This window comes from Microcaecilia unicolor, chromosome 1, assembly GCF_901765095.1.
Source record: "Microcaecilia unicolor chromosome 1, aMicUni1.1, whole genome shotgun sequence".
Classification (NCBI taxonomy): domain Eukaryota; kingdom Metazoa; phylum Chordata; class Amphibia; order Gymnophiona; family Siphonopidae; genus Microcaecilia; species Microcaecilia unicolor.
Genome location: NC_044031.1, coordinates 634966600 through 634990904, shown reverse-complemented (window position 1 = coordinate 634990904; position 24305 = coordinate 634966600). Strand labels below are relative to the sequence as shown.

Sequence of the window (24305 nt, the reverse complement as noted above, 5' to 3'; positions counted from 1 at the left end):
GCGACGAGGGTTGGAGCCAAGAGAATTGGTTAATTGAGAATAATATTCCTGTTTGGCAAGGAATAGGGAGGACTGGAAGGAGGATAGCATGAATTTGTAATGGGTGAATTCTGACAGGGTGCGAGATTTCCTCCAGAGTCGTTCAGCAGATCGGGTGCAGGAGCGAAGGTAACGGATGCAAGGGGTTAACCAGGGCTGAGGATTAATGCGCTTAGTGGGGCGAGAGACAGATGGTGCTAGGGTATCCAGAGCAATGGAGAGAATTTCATTGTAGGTAGAGACAGCCGTGTCGACAGATTCAGAAGACGAGATGGACGGGAAGAGATTGGAGATGTGAGAGGATAGGGTAGGGGGGTCGACAGCTTGGAGATTCCTGAAGGCAGTGGTTATAGTTGGGCGAGGTTGAGGGGGAGGGTGATGAAGTGTGAGGGTGATTAGGTGATGATCTGAGATAGGAAGGACTGAGGTGCAGAAATTAGAAGGTGAGCAGGAAGAGAAGAGAACGAGGTCGAGACAATGGCCATCACGGTGAGGCCATCTACGTCAGAGGAGGGCGGGCCCAGGAAGAAAGAAGGGACGTCTGAGGAGGCCTTCTGACTCGCCGATCAGCTGTTCTTGCCCATGCAGCAGAGGTGAGAGGCGCTGCACGGGCCGGTAAGGCAAAGGGGGGTGGTCGTTGGACGGGGGGAGCGGCAGCCACGACCAAAGGGGGGGCGGCGGGGGCGGGGCACGGGACCGGAGCATGGCAGGAGGCGGAGCTAGTGTGGGAGAATACAGGAAGGGAGGAGGGCCGGCCCGGGGCTGCTAAAATTGGAGATTTTTCGTGCAGGGGGGGGGGGGGGGCAAGGCGTCCATACAGGACGCTCATGACGAGTGCCTTTGCCCCCTCCCGAAACACACGTGTTTGTGGGGGGGGGGGGGGGGGGTTGTTTTGACAGCTGGGCCTTTGTGGCATGCGCAGAGCAGCCAGCATAACGCTTGGGCTTACAGACTGCTTTCTCTCCAAAAGAGTCCAGAGCGGTTTACAATAAAATACTGAACTACAATTACATATATGAAAATAAAATATACAAATTGACCTTATTCAAGAACTGTTAGAAAACATAGGTTTTAAAACTTCTGCAAAAAGAATAAGAGGAGGTCTGTTTCTTCATTGGTAAAGGAAGCTTATTCCAGATCGCAACAGCTGAATATGAAAAAGATGATGCCAATATCTTTTTCAGCTGAACACTCTTAAAATATGAAAATATTAACAGATAGGAATCTTTTGACCTGGAAACTTTTCTTAAGGAAATACCACCGAGTCAAAATTTCTGGAGCCAAACCATGTAAAATTTTAAACATGAAGCAAGCTAATTTAAATAAGATTTGTGCTTTAGTAAGAAGCCAGTGAACAGAAACCAACAACAGTGAAACATTTCAAACCTTTTCTTTACAAATCAATCTAACAGCCGTATTCTGCAAAAGTAGTAATCTTTTCATGAGAATACCTGAAATCCCAGAATATAAGGAGTTAGATTAGTCCAACTGAGATATAACCAAAGCCTGGACCAACACTGCTAATTGGCTCTCATGGAAGTAAGGATGAATGGTCTTCAGTTGCCTTAATTTTAAAAATAAAACCTCTCAAAAACAAACAAAAAACCCCACTTCTTATACAAATTATTAATTTGGGCTTCACAGGCCAGAGCTGAATTTAATACAAAGCACAAAATTTAGATGAGTTTACAATATTCAGGAACTCATTATTATTCAAACAAATAGAGGTTGGAGCTTTCTGCCATCCATTTCCCAACCATAGAATTTTTGTTTTAGCTGAATTGAATCAATTTTGATTAGACCAAAATTCAATCTTCTTAATGCAGGATAAAACTTTTGATTGTAGTAAGATCATGTCCATACGTATGGTCATAATGATAAAAATATCATTGGCAAATGAATACAGGTCCAACAACAGTGTGTCCAAAGAACACATGAAGATACTAAACAAAATGGGGGACAAAGGAGAGCTGTGAGGTATCCCACAAAGTGGATGCCAAAAATGAGAAAGCATACCTTCTCTTTTCACTGCATAAGAACGGTTAACCAAAAACTTTCTAAACTATTCTAGGACTGTTTCACCCATTCCAGTCTAAAGAAGAGAAGTTCATGGTCCACCTTATCAAATGTGACAAATCAAACTGCAACAACATATCTTGTCCACTGCTGCTGATAACCGTCGTAGCTTTAGCAACCATAACAAGAAGCATTGTTTTAGTGCTATGAAAGCTCCTGAAATCATGTTGAAAAGAATTCAAAACTGAAAATGTATCTAAATATTCTGTCAATTGTTAAGGAACCAAAGAATTCACTAATTTGGCAAACAGTGGAACATTAACTATTGGCCTACATGTATAGATTGTTCAACTAGATCTAGATTGGGCAACTTCGCAATAGGAGTTAAAAGTGTCCTGCCTAAAGATTCTGAATAAAAACCTGATTGCAACATACAATTCGTAAGTGTTGTGATCCAGTGAAGAATCACTGGTGAAGACTGATTCAATAGCTTATTTGGACAGCAATCAAAAGAACAAAAAAAATTTTGCAGATTGCCCCAAGACCAACTACTGAATCACTCCACTACTCACTTTATTCTAATCCGTGTCCATTTACAACTATCCTCTGTCATTTAACTATTAACCAATTTTTTTATCCATCCCCAGGCTGGTCAATTTATTTATAAGCATCCAATTAAGAAATGTATCAAAAACTTTGCTGAAAGCCAAGTACATCATCACATGCCCTTTAACTAGTTCGCTGATCAGTCAAAAAATTTAATCAGATTTGTTTGGCGTAATCTGCCTCTGGCAAAACCATGTTGCTTAGGATCTTGCAATCCAGTGGACTGTCAAAAGTTTACCATTCTTTCCTTCAGCAGCATCCCCAATACATTTTTTCTCTCTCCTATATGAATTGGATTTCCTTTCTTATTAAGTTATATTCTCCTGTTTAGTTTTACTTGTGAACTGGCTTGTTATTATTTAAAGAAAGGCAGTATATAAAAATAAACCATAAAACCACCACCAAGGGGAGGCTTACTGGCCTATATGTTCCCTCCTATTCTTTGTTATTGCTTTTGTAGAGTGGGATTATATCTACATTCCTCCAATCACATAGAACCTATCCTGTATCCAGGGATCTTAAGTTATTCAAAGACATAGGCTTACACCCTTTTTTCATCCTTTTGGATTGCCTGTTCCTAACCACCTATCTGCTATGACTATCTGTAAACTGCTTTGATGTCCAAGGCAATGAATGTTATTGTAACGCATTTGGACAGGAACAGATCACTGGAGTCTTTTGCAAAGGCCTGTTTGTATACAATGCTAAATCAGAGTAGATTAAGAATGGCTTTAAGAGGAAAATGTCAAGACAGCATAAATGAACAGCATATCTGAGAGTATGGATGTGAAAGGGAGGAGGAAGATGAGATAGTCTTATGTTATGTTCTTATTGTATTTAGCAGGGTAGGTAAGAGTCCAGTGAAGGGTTTTTGAGGAGTGATGCTGAGGAACCCGCTATCCAGCTGGGTGACCCATCTGTGAGTTTCAATGGCTTTGAAACTTTTGCAGAATGCCACAGTGCTACTGGAATAGTGCTGGGGTAGAACAAGGGTGTTCAGCCTACGAATAGTAGGTGCTACTTAGCAATTATCTGGATAGCTATCAGATACAACAGCAAAAAAGGCCATATCAGTACCGCTTGTGCATGTATCTTCAAAGTCATTGCTTCTGCAGACATGTAGAGGATTCAAATACCAAAGCTGGTGTTTAAAACAAAATCTGACCTGAATTTGAATACTGACCTGTTTGAAAACATAACATAGTAGCATGGTCCATCCAGAAAGATGGCCAGTGTTCTACCTGCTACTGCACACAGATTACCTCCTGTCACAAAACGCCTAGCACCCGCCTGAGGCTAACCCTGCGGCCACCTGGAGGGTCTGTTGTCAGCACAGCTCAGGCCCGCCTGCACCTGCTGTCTGTGCTCTACACTAGCACCCTCCACGCCATCAACTGGGTCTCATTTGCCTCTTGACGAGTCTCCCACTCTCAAGATATTCCCCAGTGATTTCTAGGTTATTGGGGCCGCACTCCTAGGGGACTCACAGTTCTTAGAAAGCATTCACAGACCCAAAACACAAACCACCAGGATTTGAAAAGTGAACCGTATAAAACAGATGGAAAATTAACAGTCAACAACAGATAAAACAAACAGGAATTAATATTAAAACTAACACTTGTTCAATACCTAAAAAGTGCTTGGGAAGCTTCAGGAAAATTAACTCTCATAAGTATGAGGTCTCATTAAGTCTCATAAGGGCCTCAGGTCAGAGATGTTTACCTCTGTTTCCTAGCTGAGACTAAAAAATTACCTCACAGTTTAGGCGGGAACAAGAAAACTGTCACTTACGGTACAAAAAAAAAAAAGACAATCACCACTGGCTGGCCACTTATGAGAAATGCATGTCATCAGTAAAATAATTTGGAGAAATACGTCATCAGTAAAATAATGCACTTCATAGGCTTAGAAACCCACTGTTTCGTCACACCTCATCTCTCTGTCCTTATTTATTTATTTGCTGCATTTGTACCCCACATTATCCCACCTATTTGCAGGCTCAATGTGGCTTACATTATATTGCAAAAGATATAATTATGAACAGAGTAAGAGGTTTGTTCTAATTTAACATAATACTATGTAAGAAATACGGAAGATATGTTTGTAGAATGATTTACATAACACATACCGTATTTTTCGGACTATAAGACGCACTTTTTTCCCCCAAAATTTGGGAGGAAAATGGGGGGTGCGTCTTATAGTCCGAAGGTAGCGAGTTTTGGATCGCCGTCCCCTACTTACGCGATGCCATGTTCCCTGGTGGTCTAGTGACGTCGGGGCAGGAAAGAGCCCCCTCTTTCCTGCCCATCGCACTGCTCTCCGTGCTCCTGACTGCTTCCTGACGGTCTCGGCGATATTCAAAATGGCCGCCGAGAGAATCTCGCCGAGACCGTCAGGAAGCAGTCAGGAGCACGGAGAGCAGCGCGATGGGCAGGAAAGAGGGGGCTCTTTCCTGCCCCGACATCACTAGACCACCAGGGAACATGGCATCGCGTAAGTAGGGGACGGCGATCCAAAACTCGGACAAGACGCACCGGAGCACCTAGGTTTTAGAGGAGGGAAAAAGGAAAATTTTTTTTTTCCTATTTCCCTCCTCTAAAACCTAGGTGCGTCTTATGGTCCGGTGCGTCTTATAGTCCGAAAAATACGGTAATAAAAAGCAGTAAAATATAATGACCAATGATATTATTATTAATATAATCAATTCAGAGGGATCAGTAAGTGGTTGGTTTAGATACAGAATAATCAAATCGTTAAGGAGGATTCTTATTGTAAGTTTCTTCAAACAAGTGCGTTTTCAATAATTTCCTGAAGTCTGTCAAATCACTTGTTATTTTTATAGTATTCGGTAGTTTATTCCATGCTTTTGTACAGAGGTATGTTAGATCCATGAAGGCTATTCCCTCTCTATACCTTTTGTTTTTTCAAGTGTGATAGTTATCTATGTTTTGTGTTGAATAGAATTACTCTATACTTTTATTCCATCCTCTTGCCATATACGGATCCTCTCTGTTTATCACAGTTTGAGTTTCTTATGAAACTGAAGATGGTCAGACAAATCTTATTTCCAAGGGAAGAAATTTCCATAATTCAAGGTTCACAACAGAAATAACACAACAACATTTCAATGTAATTTTTCAAATTCCTTGGAAAAACAGAACTTCAAGTAAGCCCAAAGAGGCAGAACTAAACTTCATCTCAGTACAAGTACAAAAGTCTATAAAAGGAGATGAGGAGAAAAATACTAACCTGAGATACTAGTATGGTGCACACCTTCTGCCAAACAGCTGAAAGGAGCAAAGGGTGTCAGCTGCTGAAAACCAAGTGGATCATGGAGGACTTGAAAGTCACAACAGAGGAAGCTGGAAAGAGAATGCAGACGAGCTGCAACCTTCCTAGTACCTGACAAGCAGCTGGAAGGAGTATGGGGTGTCAGAAACTGATGCCCAAGCAGATCATGGTGGACTCGAGAGCCACCAATGCAGGAATCTGGGAGGAAAATGCAGATGTACTTGAACTTCACTATCATCTGAGGATACGGTGAAAGCAATTAGAACCACTGGGTTTAAAAAAAGATTTATAGGAGGCCAGGGAGACGAAGGGTACTCTTAGACGCAAAAAGAACTTTTTACTCATATGGAACCCCTATTTGTCCATTTTAAATCCTAGGGGCCGCAGCCTCATTATTAATGACCTATAACTCTCATGTGCTATGTTTTTGGGGGTTTTTTCCCTGTGAGGTTCTACTCAGCTTACAGTTAGGTGGGAGGGGGGAGGTCGGTAGGGGGGATGGGCGTCAGGTGTCTAGCATTATTGTCCTTTTCATTATTTTAGGTGTTGAGGGAGGGAGAAGTTAGGGAGAGGGGCTTAAAGGGGTTATTCTAAAAACTGGAATTGATGGTTTCAATTGTTGAGGTATGTTAAGTTCCTTTCTTCACACTGATTTGTATTTTACAGGTGTCCCTCAATAACAACTGTTGAATCATAATACAATAAATTGTTAATAGAGGGTGAGGGAGAGTTTGGGATTAAAATGTTGCTGTTTGTAGTCTGGAGGGTTATAGGAGTCCAAACCCTGCAAATTCTGATTGCTGCTTGGTCTGGGGATGGTGGAGGGGTGGGGGAAGAATATGTTTGGAAGTGTTGAACATATATCTATAAGATTGTTGTCATGTATTTTACTCAGGTTTTCAATAAAAATTGTTTAAAACTTAAAAAAAAGATTTAAACAAGTTCCTGAAGAAAAAAAGCCCCCAAACCATTACTTGCCAAGTAGATTTGGGAAAGCCACTGCTTATCCCTGGATATGAGCTAGTGGGAACAGATCTAATCTGTGAGATACAAGATGATGGGCTTCATAGAACCAGTAAGGCATTTACCATCATCTTATGGTTACCTTGTTCTGGAGCACAGCTGTAAGATGAGGATTTGGTGGTTCAGTCTGAGTAATACAGGTGGAATTCTGAGGTAAGTTAGTTAGATGCTGCAAGAGGCTGATCACTACCTGTGATGAAAAATGACCCAGAAGAAGAGCACAAGGTCTTACTAGGCACGGTAGAATCTGTAAAAGTCAGAAGGGAGAAAAACAAAACATCACATAAAACAATGACTCATCTATCCAATATTGGGATTTTCTACTACCTCCTTCCATTTCTTATTCTATTACTCATCACCAAACTAGACTTCAGGTATGCCTTCTAATGATTCACGTTCAGAAACAAACAAAATCACAGAGGAACATTTTCACTCCTCATCACTGGACCTAGCTCTGCTGTTCTCTCTTTACCTTAATCTAAGTAAACTTTCAAAACCTATATAACCAAAAACACTTAGGAGGGATATGGACATGTGCTCATCTTTAGAGGAAGGGAAACTGGCATGGACTGAGGAAACTGACAATTAAAATATTTGAAAATATGGGTTAAAAAAGGATAATATGGCTATTAAAATAGCAGATTAGATATTATGAAAGAACCTGGAGGACAAGCAAAGAAGCTGATGACAGAGGAAGATTTAAGGAGCATAGTAAGTATTACTGCCAGCAACTTTTATACTAATAAATTCATGCTTAATGAGATAAAGTTGCAGAGACTAATGGTTGCACACAGAAAATAAGTGCGCTAAGGAGGATGATTGACTGGCAAGGAGAACAGAGTTAACAGAAGAGTGTTTTGTTCCTGGGAAGAGACCATGTGACACCATGCAGCAGGAAAGACACTGATCCGCTCTTCTCCTACCTTCACCCCCGACACCCCTGTCCTCCTACCAGCTTCTTTTAATTTATTCTCGCATTTTGAAGTGGGTTTGGCTCCACTATGTGTGGCACATGAGAACTGTTGTTTTCCCGAGAGCTGCAAATCCATTCAAAAAGAGAGGGACCGTGGCCAGCTGATGGAATCCAACATGGCAATGCCTGCTAATCACTCCATCCCAGTGGTGAGCTTGATGTCTTAATGTGGGCCACAGAAGTTACCATGGAGGTCACTGCAGCCTTGGAAACTGTGCTGGAAAAAAATTACAGCCCATAAAAGCTAAACTGGAATGGGTGGAGGTAAAATTGGGTGGAGTTTAATTGCGAATCTGTCACGTTCCAACAACGAACGAGCGACCTGGAGGACAGGGTATTGGGAGTGACCAATACACAAGCATGCTTTCAATCTAAGATCACGGCTTTGGAGGAGAAAGAGGACCTCAAGAACCGGTCCCGATGGAATTAACTTACGCTTCATCAGTCTCCCTGAATCCCTGGGGTCGAGAGACATAGCCCACACACTAGAGACGTAGTTAGTGAAAGAAATGCAATTCCCAACCACCTTTGGGTAGAACGTGCACACAGAATTGGGGTCCAGCAGACTTCTAATATCAGGCCATGGCCTGTGATCCTGCGTTTACGCAATGCTGCTCACAAAGAGTGGCCTAGGGTGGTGGACTTTGGTCCTGGGGAACTGAGTTTGATTCCCACTTCAGGCACAGGCAGCTCCTTGTGACTCTGGGCAAGTCACTTACCCCTCCATTGCCCCATGTAAGCCGCACTGAGCCTGCCATGAGTGGGAAAGCGCGGGGTACAAAATGTAACAAAAAAAAAATACTGCGCGAGCCACATCGGGGAGCCGAGTATTATGTTTTCAGGACTACGCGGCTGGAGTAGTGGCTAAGAGGACCTTTGCTCCAATCTGCACAATCCTAATGCTAAAAACATTAGCTTTGAGCTGTTACACCCCATGAGGTTGAGGGTCATCTACCAGGCAAAGGCTCTATTTTTTAATATGGCAACTGAGGCACATTTTTTCCTCAGATTAAACAGGAGGTGGCAGGGGTAAAGCCCAGGGTGCTTCTTGATGCTGTTTTTCATCGGACTCTACTCTTATATGGGGCATATCATTACTGTTGACTTACAGTGGATTAACCAGCATTCTTTCAACCACCCTTCTTGTTTTGTTTTTTTGTTCCCCACCCCTCCCCCCCTCCGAATTTGCCTGGGATGGTTTTTGGTTGGTTTTAGAGGACTGTGAACCTATGGGATGTCTGTGGCTGTGAGACACTTGCTGAAACACCCTGAGTCTGGATGCAACTGCTGGATGAGCAATGAACGTTGGCCATGTTGGGCCTGAATGGCCCCAAAAAAGGGTTTGTTTTTTTTTCTTTTCCTCTTTTTCTCAGGTTTGGTCTGGGTCTGGCACTGCTAAGCGGCAGAGAGCTGGGGTCCTTTGAGACTCTGGTGGCTGACAAAAACCTTGCTGGGACACTTCATACCTGGCAGTGCTCCTGGAAGAATGATACAAGATGGGACATTTAAAGCTTGGACATATGTATATAGTAGTTTTAAGATAGGTAGCTTTTGGACCAGACCTTGCTTGACAGTAAGGAGTGGTGATCTTCTGGGGTTCATGCTGGGGGACACAGCCACCTAATTTGGAACCAGGGACCCTAGACAGGGTTATTTGTGTTTTGTTACCTATAATCCGCATCTTTAAACACATTTATACCTATGTACCTTTTTTATTTAATCTCAGAGACAAATAATGCTTCGGCTTGCTAGGGGGCTGGGTGTGTTTCATGCTTAGAACCTAGATGTGGCTGGGATGGGTATGAGGATGTTGGGGTGGATGGGTGTTGATATGTGATCAATCTCCGTGAGACATTTTTTCTATGCTGGGGTTTGGGAGGGCTCTGCTAGGAGGGGTGGCACTTTCATTTTTGTAAACTGCTTTGTAATCCTTTCTCTTATTGAAACTTTCATTCTGACGGGCTGGTGGCTGGGATGGCCCGCTAGTAATTATTTTTTTGTATTGTATACTGTGGGACCTCCTACACGGTCTAGTGTTAATGAAGGGAAGTATGAAGGGAAGTGAAACAAAACATAATTAAAAGAACAACTGAAGTCTATATACAGACCAATGAGGAGGCAAGGCGAGCCAAGAGTATGTCTGGCTCTTGTGAAATGAGTCGCCACTGAGATCTATGACTTTAAAGCCTGATCTTTATAGCTAAGTCATAAGAAAAGAGCACAAGACCAAAAAAAGTATTTTGTTGGAAAGACGGGTCTGTTTGGTTCATCGGCGCTACAGTGAGATGGCCAGTGGAGCAGATAAACAACACCTCCTGGAACTCCAAACTGCGTTAAATGCGCTTTTACACCAAAGAACTACCAAATCCATGGCTTATTATAAATATTGCTTCTATTGTCATGGGAACAAGGGGGGGGGGTCGCTTGTTAGCAAGCTTGATCTCTAAAAAAGATGACCCCCATCAAATCCAAACATTAAGGGAAACGGGGTAGGCTTCTCCATACTGATGCAGACATAACTGACTACCACTCCTGCACATGAAGGCCCAAGTGGAAAGCAATATTCGGAAGGGCTGGATATACCCTCCTTGCCTCAGAAGGATCAGGAGGAGCTGGTTGCACCCATTACTACAGAGGAGGTGATTTTGGCTTTGCGTCAATGTCAATTGCTTAATGTCTATAATTTAAGTTTTACTTCAGGTATACTTCACTATTTCCCATCCCCCATCTCTCTTTTCCTATCAGCCACATAAAGAAATTTCTGGCTGGTCACATGCTCTGATGGGGTCTCATGTTGCTAAGGCAACTCAGATACCTGGTATACCCTGTTACAAAAGTGATTTACTGAGAAAAGGTATGGCAAGGACCAATTGCAAGCCTCCAGCACATATGAAAGTCCCAATTACAAGCCTCCAGCACATATGAAAGTCCCAATTACAAGTCTCCAGCCCATATGCAGCACCTATAATTGGTCCAGGGTAGAGGAGAGGTGGATGCTCACCACAGCCTATAAAACCACGCTGCAGACAAAGAAACTCTGAAAAACCAGGCATGCTTGGAGAGAGTTTCAGATCCGTCCAATGGCCTATGGTTTTTCCTGAAGGGGTTTTACTTTCACCCCTTTGTAGAAACTAATTCTCTACAACTATGAATCTTTCTTTCATTCATTCTTTCTTTCTCTGCCTTCTCTCTGTTCTGTGACCCTTGTATGAGGAACAAACTTTTCTTCCTTCTTCACAAAATTAGTCTAATTACTTATAATTACCAGAGGTACTGATGTTAGATTGTGTAAGTTTGTTATAACTTGAAACTGATGTCTGATGCTATGCTGGTGGGTAATTAAAAAGACTTTTCTCTCTAATTCCTGTCCAATTATTTCTATAATATTTTATAAGACTTCGTAAGTTGTTTTAGTGAATAGCAAACCAAAATGCGCAGCCTAATACATTAAGGTGCTGGGATCGGACGGCTTTCGCGCCAAATTCTACAAGCTCTTGGGGGATGAGGTGATCCAGCCCGACTGCTATATTCAACGCCCTCCTTGAGTCAGAACATGTGTCTGGTGAGCTGAATATGGCCCATATTGTGGCCCTTTTGAAACCAGGGAAAGGCCCACTATTGCTGTTGAATGTGGAGACAAAAACTATTGGCCACAGTTTTGGATGGCATGGCTCTTACCAACTTTATTGCATGAGGCTCAGGTGGGATTTGTTAATGGGTGTTCTATTGTTAAAAATATGCCTAGAACTCTGGCTTCTCTGGAGCGTCGGAGGTGGGAGGACCTGCCTTCCATATTAGCGAGCTTTGATGCTGAGAAGGTCTTCAACTGAGTGTGATGGGATTTTTTATTCTCAGTTTTCAGTATGTAGTTTTGAGGACAGTTTTATTGGCTTTCTTCGACTTCTATATACTGATCCTCAGGCAAAAATTATGGTCAATGAACTCTTATCAGGGGCCTTCCCATTCTTCATTGAATCCGTCAGAGATGCCCGCTTTCTCCATTGCTATTTATCCTAACACTAGATCCTTTAATTCGATATGCTTACGCCAATCCGGACATCAAAGGGGTAGAACTAGGGACGCAGTACTTTAAGCTTGCAGCCTTTGCGGATGATCTATTAGTACACCTGCTAGATCCTCACAATTCCTTGACCACTCTGTTGGAGTGTTTCTCCGAACACGGAGACGTGGCAGGCTTTAGGCTTAATTTGCAGAAATCAGTGTTAAGCAGCTTTGGGAAACTTGTTTTACCCTTCAACGGGTGAACACCACATTTATGTACTTAGGTATACAGTTAGGAATGAGGACTTGTTAATTATATCGGGTGAATGCACCTAAACTGTTAGAGGGGACATACCGCCAATTGGAGGCCTGGAATCAATTGCTTTTCTCTGTTGGTCAGATTAATTTGTTCAGATCATTTGACTTTCTCTCTGTTGGGTCAGATTAATTTGCTCAAGATAGTTCTGCTCCCCAAATGGCTCTCTCCTTCAAACTCTCCCCCTGAAATTGTTACACAAGGATTCTAGCCACCTCTTTTGGTTGTTTTCTAGATTTTGTTAGGTGGGCAAGAAGGCTAAAATTAGATATCATTGAATGGTTGGTAACTGGACTGTAGGGGGGCCTGGGTTTCCCAACATTAGGCTTTACAATCAAGCTTGCTTGCTTAAACATCTACATGACTGGTTTTCTGGTGGCCAGGATTATACCCATATTTCCTATGAAAGAGCTTTATTCTTGCCCTATCACCTGCTTTCTTTGTTACAAGCTCCTTACCAGACGATTCCCACTCCTTGGGGGTCACAGTGTTCTTTTTTGTCTTTCATGAGATGCTTAGAAGTTTCTTATTTGATTATTGGAAGGGGATCTGGCAACAACTGATTTACTACCTCTTTGTGGGGTGGAGTGGGGTGGAGTGGAGGAGAAGACTAGAGGTTAGTGCAATGGTCTTTGATCCTGGGGAACTGGGCTCGATTCTCACTGCAGCTCCTTGGGACTCCGGGCAAGTCACTTAACACTCCAGGTACAAATAAGTGCCTGTATATACTTTGCAAAAACCACAAAAAGGCGGTATATCAAGTCCCATTCCCTTTGTGGTAATGTTGATTTTCTGCCTGGACAGGAGAATCAAGTCTTTGATTGGTGGGAATTTAGAGGATTGATTCTCCTGGAGTATGTCTTTACTCAGGCAGGTAATCTGAAGCCACTAAAGGAACTTGTTGCTTTGGAATCTAGAGAATGGGGAGATAGTGTTTCAGCTGGCAATAAGAAAAACAATCTTTCTAGCCTGCTGAGGGCATCTCAGAGTAAGTATGGGGGAATGCCTGTGAGCTTTTTTTGTGGACACTTCAGAAGATAAGCTGTTCATTGCTGGCCTTCACAAGGTACTTGGGATGCCTCTTCTTCCCATAAGCATACACAGAGATATTTGCTTATTTGGGACTCTTACCTTCACGTGTTGTCACTGGTGGGCTGCAGCCTACTGCTCAATAAACTGAACTCCTGAAAGGCTAGTGGAGAGGACAGGGTGGGTAAAAGATGGAGTGTCCTTATGGGGGGGGGGGGGGGATATGGAAGTAGGGTTTGGGGGATGCAGTTTGGAGCTCCTCTATGCTGTGAAGGCTCTGGGAGACTAGAAGGCATCTGGTCTCCTGGGTCTTGTTTTCCTGGGGGTGGGGATTTTGCTGTAAGGGATTGGGTAGGGGAGGAGGGAGGTTGAGTTTACGTGAAATTTGTCATCCAAAAGACAGTCAATACTCTGAATAAACAAAAGGAGCATGTAACAAATTGAAGCACAAAGCATCTAACAAACAGAAGTCATCGATTCATCAATAAAAACAAACAAACACTGAAACATAAAAATATCCTGGAGATTAGCGCCATAGTTATGAAATAAAATGTACAGAAAAGTGGTATGTCAAATGCATTACCTGTATATATACAAATTGTATTCTAGGATTTTAAGGGAAGGATCTAATTTCTGTACCTTGGCCCAATGAAATATGTAAAGGTCAGAATGCCAACAGATTTGGGCAGCATTCTACGCAGAATTGTTGTTGAATTCCCGCAAATGCATTGAGTATATATATCCCTCCTCTAGTTGCCAGGACAAAGTTCCAGCAACAGAAGTATACTTAGGGATTTCATCCTGCCCAATCAAGTCTTCGTCGTGAATGTAGCACTGGAACAGTGATGTGTGCCAGGCTGGATAGTATCTGGGTATGTGCAGAGTGCCAGGCTGGATAGTATCTGGGTGGGTGCTGATCAGGGTTTTCATGCCCTATGACTTTAGCTGGATTTGAATGCAGCCTTTGGTACCATCCATCATGGCCTTTTTCTTCTTCTACTTCTGGCATAATTTGGGGATGCAGAGCTCTATTTTGAAATGGTTCACTATTACAGAAAAAGATGACAATGTGGGTATAGGGGAGCAGAACTTTTCCAAGTATGAACTAGCTTGGTGTGAGGAAATCTCAGGGAGTCTCTCATAGACAACACTGTTCAATTTCTATTTAGCACCATTGATTTAACACAAAGAATAGCCAGTTTGTCATCAGATCAATCTGCAGGGAAGCTAAGATAAATAGATGTTTGGTTATGATAGTAGGTTGGCAGTTATAGAAGTGTGAAAATCTTGAACCAGAGAAAAATAGAATTATATGGATTTCAAGAAGGAACACTCATCTGAATATACCTCTAGGTACAGCAAGTAATTTGTCAGTAAGCTTGATCAGGTCAGGACTGGATGCTGACATATCTATCATTTGTACTGCTGTCTTGTTCTAGCAACTTGTTGGAACTGGAAAGCCTGTTGACCCATTCATCGATATTAACCAGATTAGATTACTGTAGTTCTTTAAATCAAGATCTGCTTGCAACTAGTACAAAAAGAATGCAATTAGTGCCAAATGTTGCCATCAAGATTATTATGGTTAAGAAAAAAAAATATTGATCATGCAACTGCTTAGAATGATACACTGGCAGCCAATTGAGGTGCAGCTGCAATTTAAGATCCTTTTCACACAAATATTTTTATAAGTGTCTCCCACAAAATCTGGCCATGGCTATCATTTCCTAAGAGCTCTCAAGATCTCCTTAGATCATTTTAGATGGGCCTTCTGCATCTTCCTCCACTGCAATTGTAAAATTGGCATCTACTAATAAAAGCGAAGATACATACCTGTAGCAGGTATTCTCCAAAGACAGCAGGCTGATTATTCTCACCAATGGGCCGTCGTCCACGACGGTCCAGGAGACCACAAAAACTTGAGAGCAAACGAGAAGTCTCTGGAACGCTCCGTCGCGCGGGCTGAGTGCACCGCGAATGTGCAAACGGCTTCCCGTCCGAGACGCGAGCGTGGGTCCCTCAGTTTAATAAAAAAGCAAACCAGAAACAAGAGCAACTCAAAGGAGAGGAGGGCGGGTATGTGAGAATAATCAGCCTGCTGTCCTCGGAGAATACCTGCTACAGGTTATGTATCTTCATTTTCTCCGAGGACATGCAGGCTGATAATTCTCACCAATGGGGTATCCCTAGCCCCCAGGCTCACTCAACATAATGAACTTTGGTCAATTAGGCCTCGCAACGGCGAGGACATAACGGAGATTGACCTGAAAAGAAACACAACTGAGAGTGCAGCCTGGAACAGAACAAAAATGGGCCTAGGAGGGTGGAGTTGGATTCTAAACCCCAAACAGATTCTGCAGCACTGACTGCCCAAAACGACTGTCGCGTCGGGTATCCTGCTGAAGGCAGTAGTGAGATATGAATGTGTGGACAGATGACCACGTTGCAGCCTTGCAAATCTCTTCAATGGAGGCTGACTTTAAGTGAGCCACTGACGCAGCCATGGCTCTAACATTGTGAGCCGTGACATGGCCCTCCAGAGTCAGCCCAGCTTTGGCGTAAGTGAAGGAAATGCAATCTGCTAGCCAATTTGAGATTGTGCGTTTTCCGATGGCGACTCCCCTCCTGTTGGGATTAAAAGAAACAAACAATTGGGCGGACTGTCGATAGGGCTTAGTCCGCTCCATGTAAAAGGCCAATGCTCTGTTATAGTCCAAGGTGTGCAACGTGTCTTCACCAGGGTGGGTATGAGGATGGGGAAAGAATGTTGGCAAGACAATTGACTGGTTCAGATGGAACTCTGACACCACCTTCGGCAAGAACTTAGGGTGAGTGCGGAGGACTACTCTGTTATGATAAAACTTGATATAAGGTGCATGCACTACCAGGGCTTGGAGCTCACTGACTCTACGAGCTGAAGTAACAGCCACCAAGAAAATGACCTTCCAGGTCAAGCACTTCAGATGGCAGGAATTCAGTGGCTCAAAAGAAGGCTTCATCAGCTGAGTGAGAACAACGTTGAGATCCCATGACACTGGTGGAGGTTTGACTGGGGGCTTTGACAAAAACAAACCTCTCATGAAACGAACTACTAAAGGCTGTCCAGAGATAGGCTTACCCCCTACACGTTGATGATAAGCTCTGATTGCACTAAGGTGAACCCTTACGAAGTTGGTCTTGAGTGTAGAAGGTATTCAAGCATGGTCCGTGTAGAACAAGAAAAAGGATCTAGGGCCTTGCTGTCACACCAGACGGCAAACCTCCTCCATTTGAAAGAATAAGACTTTTTCGTGGAATCTTTCCTGGAAGCAAACAAGACTCGGAAGACACCCTCCGAAAGACCTAAGGAGGCAACTTCTAAGCTCTCAACATCCAGGCTGTGAGAGCCAGAGACTGGAGATTGGGATGTAGAAGCGACCCCTCGTTCTGGGTGAGGAGGGTTGGAGAACACTCCAATCTCCAGGGTTCTTCGGAGGACATCTCCAGAAGAAGAGGGAACCAGATCTGACTGGGCCAAAAGGGCGCAAGAATCATGGTTCCACAGTCTTGCTAGAGTTTCAGTAAAGTCTTCCCTACTAGAGGTATGGGAGGATACGCATACAGAAGTCCTGTCCCCCAATGAAGGAGAAAGGCATCTGACGCTAGTCTGTCATGGGCCTGAAGTCTGGAACAGAATTAAGGGAATTTGTGATTGAACTGAGTGGCAAAAAGATCCACCGAAGGGGTGCCTCACGCTCGGAAGATCTTGCGGAAAACGTCCATGTTCAGTGACCACTCATGAGGTTGCATGATCCTGCTCAACCTGTCGGCCAGACTGTTGTTTACACCTGCCAGATACGTGGCCTGGAGAAACATGCCGCGTTGGTAAGCCCAAAGCCACATCCGGATGGCTTCCTGACACAGAGGGTGAGATCCGGTGCCCCCCTGCTTGATGGTGTAATACATTGCAACCTGACTGTCTGTCTGAATTAGAATGATTTGGACAGCCGATCTCTGAAAGCCTTGAGAGCGTTCCAGATTGCTCGTAATTCCAGGAGGTTGATCTGAAGATCTTTTTCCTGAAAGGACCAAGCTCCTTGAGTGTGAAGCCCATCTACATGAGCTCCCCTCCCCAGGAGGGATGCATCCGTCATCAGGAGTTTTTGCGGCTGAGGAATTTGGAATGGACGTACCAAGGTCAAATTGGATCGAATGGTCCCACCACTGAAGGGAACTGCAAAAGTCGGTGGAGAGATGGATCACATCCTCTAGACCCCCTGCGGCCTGGCACCACTGGGAAGCTAGGGTCCACTGAACTGATCTCATATGTAGGTGTGCCATGGGAGTCAAATGAACTGTGGAAACCATGTGCCCTAAGAGTCTCAACATCTGCCGAGCTGTGATCTGTTGAGACGCTCGAGCCAAGGACACTAGGGCCAAGAGATAGTCTGTCCTTTCCTGGGGAAGATAAGCTTGAGACGTCTGTGTGTCCAACAGAGCTCCAATAAACTCCAATTCTGGAACCGAGACAAGATGGGACTTGAGATAATTGATAAAGCCCAGAAGTTCTAGCACCCGAATAGTCATCCGCATGGACCGTAGAGCGCCTGCCTCAGAGGTGCTCTTCACCAGCCAATCGTCGAGATAAGGGAACACATGCACTCCCAGTCTGCGTAGCGATGCCATGACAACTGCCAGGCACTTTGTGAAAACCCTGGATGCAGACGCGAGACCAAAGGGCAGTACACAATACTGAAAGTGCCGAGTTCCCAACCAAAATTGAAGATACTTCCTGTGAGCTGGGAGTACTGAGATATGGGTATAGGCGTCCTTTAAGTCCAGAGAGCATAGCCAATCGTTTCCCTGAATCATGGGAAGAAGGGTGCCCAGGGAAACCATCCTGAACCTTTCTCGGACAAGGAATTTGTTCAGGGCCCTTAGATCTAGGATGGGATTCATCCCCCTGTTTTTTTGCACAAGAAAGTACCTGGAATAGAATCCTAGCCCTTCTTGCCCTGGTGGGACGGGCTCAACCGCATTGGCGCTGAGAAGGGCAGAGAGTACCCCTGCAAGTACCTGCCTGTGCTGGAAGCTGAAGGACTGAGCTCCCGGTGGGCAATTTGGAGGTTTGGATATCAAATTGAGAGAGAATCCTAACCGGACTATTTGAAGAACCCACTGGTCGGAGGTTATGAGAGGCCACCTTTGGTGAAAAAATTTTAACCTCCCTCTGACTGGCAAGCCATCCTGCACGGACACTTTTACAGCGGCTATGCTCAACTGGAGCCAGTCAAAAGCCCGTCCCTTGCTTTTGCTGGGGAGCTGCAGGGGCCTGCCTTGGCGCACGCTGTTGACGAGAACGAGCGTGCTGGGGATGAGCCTGAGAAGGCTGTCGAGGAGGAGGATTGTACTTACGCTTGTTATAAGCATAGGGAGCATTCTTCCTTTCCCGGAAAAATCGTCTACCTGATAAGGTAGTAGCAGAAGGCGCCCAGTGAGAGAGATTGTCCACAGCGGTTTCCCACTGAGTGATTTGATCAACCACTTGTTCGACTTTCTCACCAAAAATATTATCCCCCCCCCCCCCCCGGCAAGGAACATCCGCAATCCGCTGCTGGACTCAATTATCCAGGTCAGAGGCACGCAGCCATGAGAGTCTGCGCATCACTATACCTTGGGCAGCAGTTCTGGATGCAACATCAAAAGAATCGTAAGCACCCCTGGACAGGAATTTACGACACGCCTTCTGCTGCCTGACCACCTCCTGAAAAGACTTGGCCTGCTCCGGAGGGAGCTTATCAACCAAAGTCCGCCAGTTGCTTCACTGTGTTCCTCAAGTGAATGCTCGTGTAGAGCTGGTAAGACTGAATTTTGGCCACAAGCATAGAGGCCTGATACACCTTTCTCCCAAAAGAGTCCAGGGTTCTAGATTCTCTCCCTGGGGGCGCCGAGGCAAAGTCTCTAGAACTCCTGGCTGTCTTGAGAGCGGAATCCACAACCATAGAGTCATGAGGTAACTACGACTTCATCAGCTCAGGTTCTCCGTGAATCCGATATTGGGACTCAGCTTTCTTGGGAATGGTGGGATTACTTAGTGATTTCATCCAGTTCCGCATAAGAGTCTCCTTGAGCACATTATGCAAAGGAACCGTGGATGACTCCTTAGGTGGTGAAGAATAGTCAAGGACCTCGAGCATCTCAGTCCTGGGCTCATCCTCAGATAGCAGAGGGAAGGGAATAGCCACAGACATTTCCTGGACAAATGAAGAGAAAGAAAGACTCTCCGGGGGAGAAAGCTTTCTTTCTGGAGAAGGAGTAGGATCAGAGGGAAGAGAAATACCTGGTATCTTGCCCTTCATCCCACGAGGCATCCTCATCGGTATCGGACAAGGGTTCCTTAACTGCAGTCCGAAACCGAGACAGTCTCGATGCTGAGGAACCATGTCCTCGATGGCGATATCGAGAAGTCAACTCCTATGCCGGCAGCAATGAAGCTCCCTCCAGCGATGTTGACAGGGCGTCAACCTGGGTGGCAGCCAAGGCCGATGCCTGCAGGTGGCACCGGCGTCGGAGACCTCACCACAGGTGGAGAGCCAGCTGCCGCTTCCCATCAACGGTACAGAGGGCGCAAGCACCCCCGGTACCGGAGCAGACTGATGCAGCAACCCTTCCAGAAGACCTGGAAGAATGGCTTGGATGCGCTCGTCCAGAGTCGCTCTCGAGTAAGGCTGCGGGGTCGGTGTAGGAATCGGCGGCAGAACCTGTGGAGGTTGAGGCGGCGGTACCGGGCTGCCTGAAGACCGACGCACTGACACCTCTTGAATGGAGGGTGAACGTTCCTCCCGGCGTCGGCCCTTCATGGGTGCCGAATCCTTCGACGTCCCGGAGCTCCCGGTACCGTGCTTGGAAGGAGACCGATGACGATGCTTCTTCGCCTTCGCTTGATGCAAGTCATCGATACTCCTCGGTAACGACGAGAAGGACGTGGAATCCACACGCCTCCTCGGGGTTGGGTCCGAGAGTGGTCGGTCCCGGTGGGCCTGCACAGCAGGAGTCTTCGAGACGGCTGGAGACCCACTCGACGGCTCACTGCTCCCAGCGTGGGGTGGTCTCCGGACAGCCATTACCTGCGCTCCTGAAGTCAATGCCATCCCCGGTGCAGACAAAGCTCTGAAAAGTCGGTCCCGAAGAGCTTGCCTCAACGCCTGTGTCCGCTTTTTCAAGCTAAGACACAACTTACATGCGTCTGGGCAATGGTCGGGCCTAAGGCACTGAAGACTCCACGCGTGGGGGTCGGTACCCGAGATCGTCCGGTTGCACCGAGTACACTTCTTGAAGCCGCTGGGAGTCCTCGATGGCATGGACGGAAAAATAGCGGCCGCGAGATTAAAATTCGCGATTGTGTCAAAAAGGAGAGCACAAAAAAGAGAAACCACGTACGCGCGGCCTAAGAGGGCTGCGGCAGAAGCGAAAGGAAACTTTTAGAGGGCAAAAAGTAAGAAAATAAAGGATTCTACTTTTTTTTTTAAACTTTAACAAGGCAAAAGAAGAAATCCGAAGAAAACCGGAGAAAAACTCCGGAAAAAAAAAAACGGCAGAAGGCTCTCTGAAGTGGAACAGAAGAGACGCAAATCACTGCCTCTCCTCACCGCAGAAAGAAAGTAACTGAGCGGGACTCTCGCACGATGAGCGGGAAGACGTGGGTGTGCGCACCCCGCACGCCAGAAGGTTTTCTCAAACCTCTGAAGACTTTTGCTTTGAAAAGTTCTGGTGTGGGGCCGCCGTGGACACCGACCCAGTCGTGAGAACAAGCAGCCTGCTTGTCCTCAGAGAAGAGGTACTACACAGTACTTTTCATAGTGATACAGGTATTACTCAGATACGACAACCCCAGATTTTTCAAAGCATTTTTGAGCTTAAATTTCTTTACTTATATATAGTCAAATATATGCGGTACCTCATCCTGGATGTCTTTCTTGATAATGAAGGGTAGGTTATGTGCAATAGCTCTGAGTAGGGTGGCTGCATGCTGAACAGAGAGGTAAGGTAGAACCCGCGCAACCATGCGCTTCCCTTTCCGGATGCACATGATTTGCACAAAGTGATCCTCATTCAACCTGGCAGGTAAAAACCAAGAGGGATATTAAAAACTGTTAACTATCAAATGAATATTTCTGCATAACCCAGTCTCTTCCCTAGTATGACTCCTGAAAAGCTCCCTTAATGTTTAGAAAGTCTGCACCTCACTTCCTTATGCACATGTTTTGGATATAGCTCTTTTTTACCTCTCATTACAGGCAACATTCCCTCTTAGATTCTCATAAATCTCCAATATCTTCTGTTTCCTATCCTCTATCAGAGCAGGGCGTTCCGAGTCAAGACTCTGTAGATAACGTCTCTCATAGTCCTCAACATCCAGAAGGAGGGAGAATGTCTATAGGATCAAAAGGAAAATAAGCTTGTCAAACTGTACATGCACCGAACAGGTATATACTGTTTTATGTATGTATGAAATGTATTGTACTTATTGTATTTATTAATTGCATTCCACTCAGAAGTGTAATGATAGGCAGGCTATCGATGGAATGTTGTAAATGAAAAACAGCAATTGTTATCCAGGAATAAACTAATAATTCACAGTACTGCTAAGGAAAGCAATGAATATAAGGCCATGACACAAAGTAACATATAATTCCCAAGACAAGTACTCATTCTTGTGTATTAAACAAAGTGCTTATTATACACGTGAAAAATCAGATAAACTAGGTATTGGACAAGGTTGGGAACCATTTCAGTTCATGAAACATAGTAAAATAATGGCAGATAAAGATCTGTAACTAGTCTGCCCAACAAGGTGGCTACAGTTGAACTTGCTGCTCCATCCAGGTTACATCCCCATGCCTTTGTTTAGGGTTTAACATGCCACTCCATGAAGGTTATACCCTCTATGCCTTGTTCAAAGTGTAAAGGTCACTTGAGTTTTGCTCTGATTCCATCCTCTTTAAGTGTTTGATTAAAAAAAAAATCCTAGCATAGAAGCTTAAAATACAGTCTCTGTTTATTAATACAAATAAAAAGTAAGATAGGGTCAAGAGTTTAAATCAGGCACAGACATTGTTTAAAGATACCATCTTGGAACTCCTGACCAGAGTTATTCTATGTGTCAAAAACGGTGGAAAAAAAAAGTCAAACGATAGCTAGCATAGTTAAAAGGGGCAGTGAGGAGACTATTAGAACATCTTTCAAAAAATGGAAAAAGATACGAATTAATAGGAAGAATAATAAGCGCTGTAAAGTTAGATACAAGGCATTGATAAAGAAAGCTAAAAGAGAATTTGAAAAGAACTGTACTGTAGAGACAAAAGCTTTTCAAGGAGGACAAGGCCATAGAGAGACAAAATGAATTCTTTGTTTCGGTCTTTCCTGAGGAGGATGTAAAGGAGCCACCTATGCTAGAAACAGTATTCAAGGACGACAATACCGAAGAACTGAAAGAAATTTCAGTAAACCTGGAAGATATAACAAGTCAAATTGACCTGTTAAAGAGCAGTAAATCACCTGGACTGGATGGTATATCCCTCAAGTTACTGAAAGAGCTCAAAAATGAAATAGCAGATCTACTATTGATAATCTGTAGCATGTCATTAAAATCATCTATGGTAAATGAAGATTGGAAGATAGCCAATATAACACCAGTTTTTTTTTAATGGTTCTAGGGGTCTTCATACAGACCGGGAAGCCCGACATCAGTGCCAGACAAAATAGGAGAAACTAATCCACAGAACAAAATTACGGAACACATACAAAAACTGGTTTAATGGAATAGAGTCAACATAGATTCAGCCAAGAGAAGTCTTGCCTCACCAATTTGCTACATTTTTTCAAGGTTTTAATAAAATGTGGATAAAGGGAGCTGGTTGAAGTAGTGTATATAGATTTTAAGAAAGCTTTTTAACAGAGTTCCACATGAGAGATGCCTGAGAAAAATAAAAAGCCATGAGATATGAGGTAATGTTCTGTTGGCAGCACATCACTTCATATCCCTGTTGGCAGATGAAATTTAATAAGGGCAAGTGCAAAGTGATGTACATTGGGAAGAATAACCCAAATTATAGCTACATTTTATTAGGACTAGAGGGTACACAATGAAGCTAAGTAGTAGTAAATTTAAAACAAACCCGAGAAAATATTTCTTCACTCAATGTGTAATTAACTCTGGAATTCGTTGCCAGAGAATGTGGTGAAAGCAGTTAGCTTAGCAAGGTTTAAAAAAGGTTTGGATAATTTCCTAAAAGAAAAGTCCACAAGCTAGATGGACTTGGGAAAATCCACTGCTTATTTCTAAGATAAGCAGTATAAAATCTGTTTTACTCTTTTGGGATCTTGCCAAGTACTTGTGACCTCGACTGGCCACTGTTGAAAACAGGATACTGGGCTTGATGGATCTTTGGTCTGTCCCAGTATGGCACCACTTATGTTCTTATGTAACAAAGAGGAGGAAATATTTTTTACTCAAACAAATGTTAAACTCTGAAACTTGTTGCCAGAAGACGTGGTCACACCGGTTTAAAAAAAGTTTGGACAAGTTTGTGGAGGAAAAGTACATAGTCTGTTATTGAGATAGACAATGGTGAAGCCACTGATTTCCTTGGGATTAGAAGCATAACGTTGCTACTATTTGGGTTTCTGCCTGGTACTTGTGGCTTGAATTGGCCACTGTTGGAAGCAGGATTCTGGGTTAGATGGACAGAAGTAAGAGGACTAGAGAATATCTCAACAACACAACTAAATCTCTCTTCTAATGCGCTTCAAAGTACTTCAAAAAATACTAAATTTCTATGGAGTACAAGGTCTTCTTAAAGAGAAAGGGAAAAAGCCTCTGTGCCCAGCCTCCACCCAATATTATAGTTCCTGGGATAAGGAGGAGAATATCTGGGTCCACTTTCTTCATCAGCATAAAAAATCCTTACCTCAATTATTTTCTTGCTTAAAACTCTATAGGAATATTGGATCCAAAGAAAAGTGAAAAAA

At 44.0% G+C, this 24305-nt stretch overlaps 1 protein-coding gene across 4 annotated transcripts in view; it reads right to left on the bottom strand.

The window, feature by feature from the left end:
* Positions 1–24305, bottom strand: part of PATL1 (PAT1 homolog 1, processing body mRNA decay factor) — a 292622-nt gene that overhangs the window by 57114 nt on the left and 211203 nt on the right. For all 4 annotated transcript variants that reach the window (XR_003944007.1, XM_030221195.1, XM_030221217.1 and 1 more), the window contains exons 14-16: positions 21560–21708; positions 21232–21391; positions 7058–7222 (exon numbers count right to left, since the gene is read on the bottom strand). Coding sequence is in view for 3 of the 4 variants with exons in the window: in XM_030221195.1 (XP_030077055.1) it covers positions 7058–7222; positions 21232–21391; positions 21560–21708 (474 nt within the window). In the remaining variant the exon portion in view is untranslated. The remainder of the gene's footprint in view (positions 1–7057; positions 7223–21231; positions 21392–21559; positions 21709–24305) is intronic.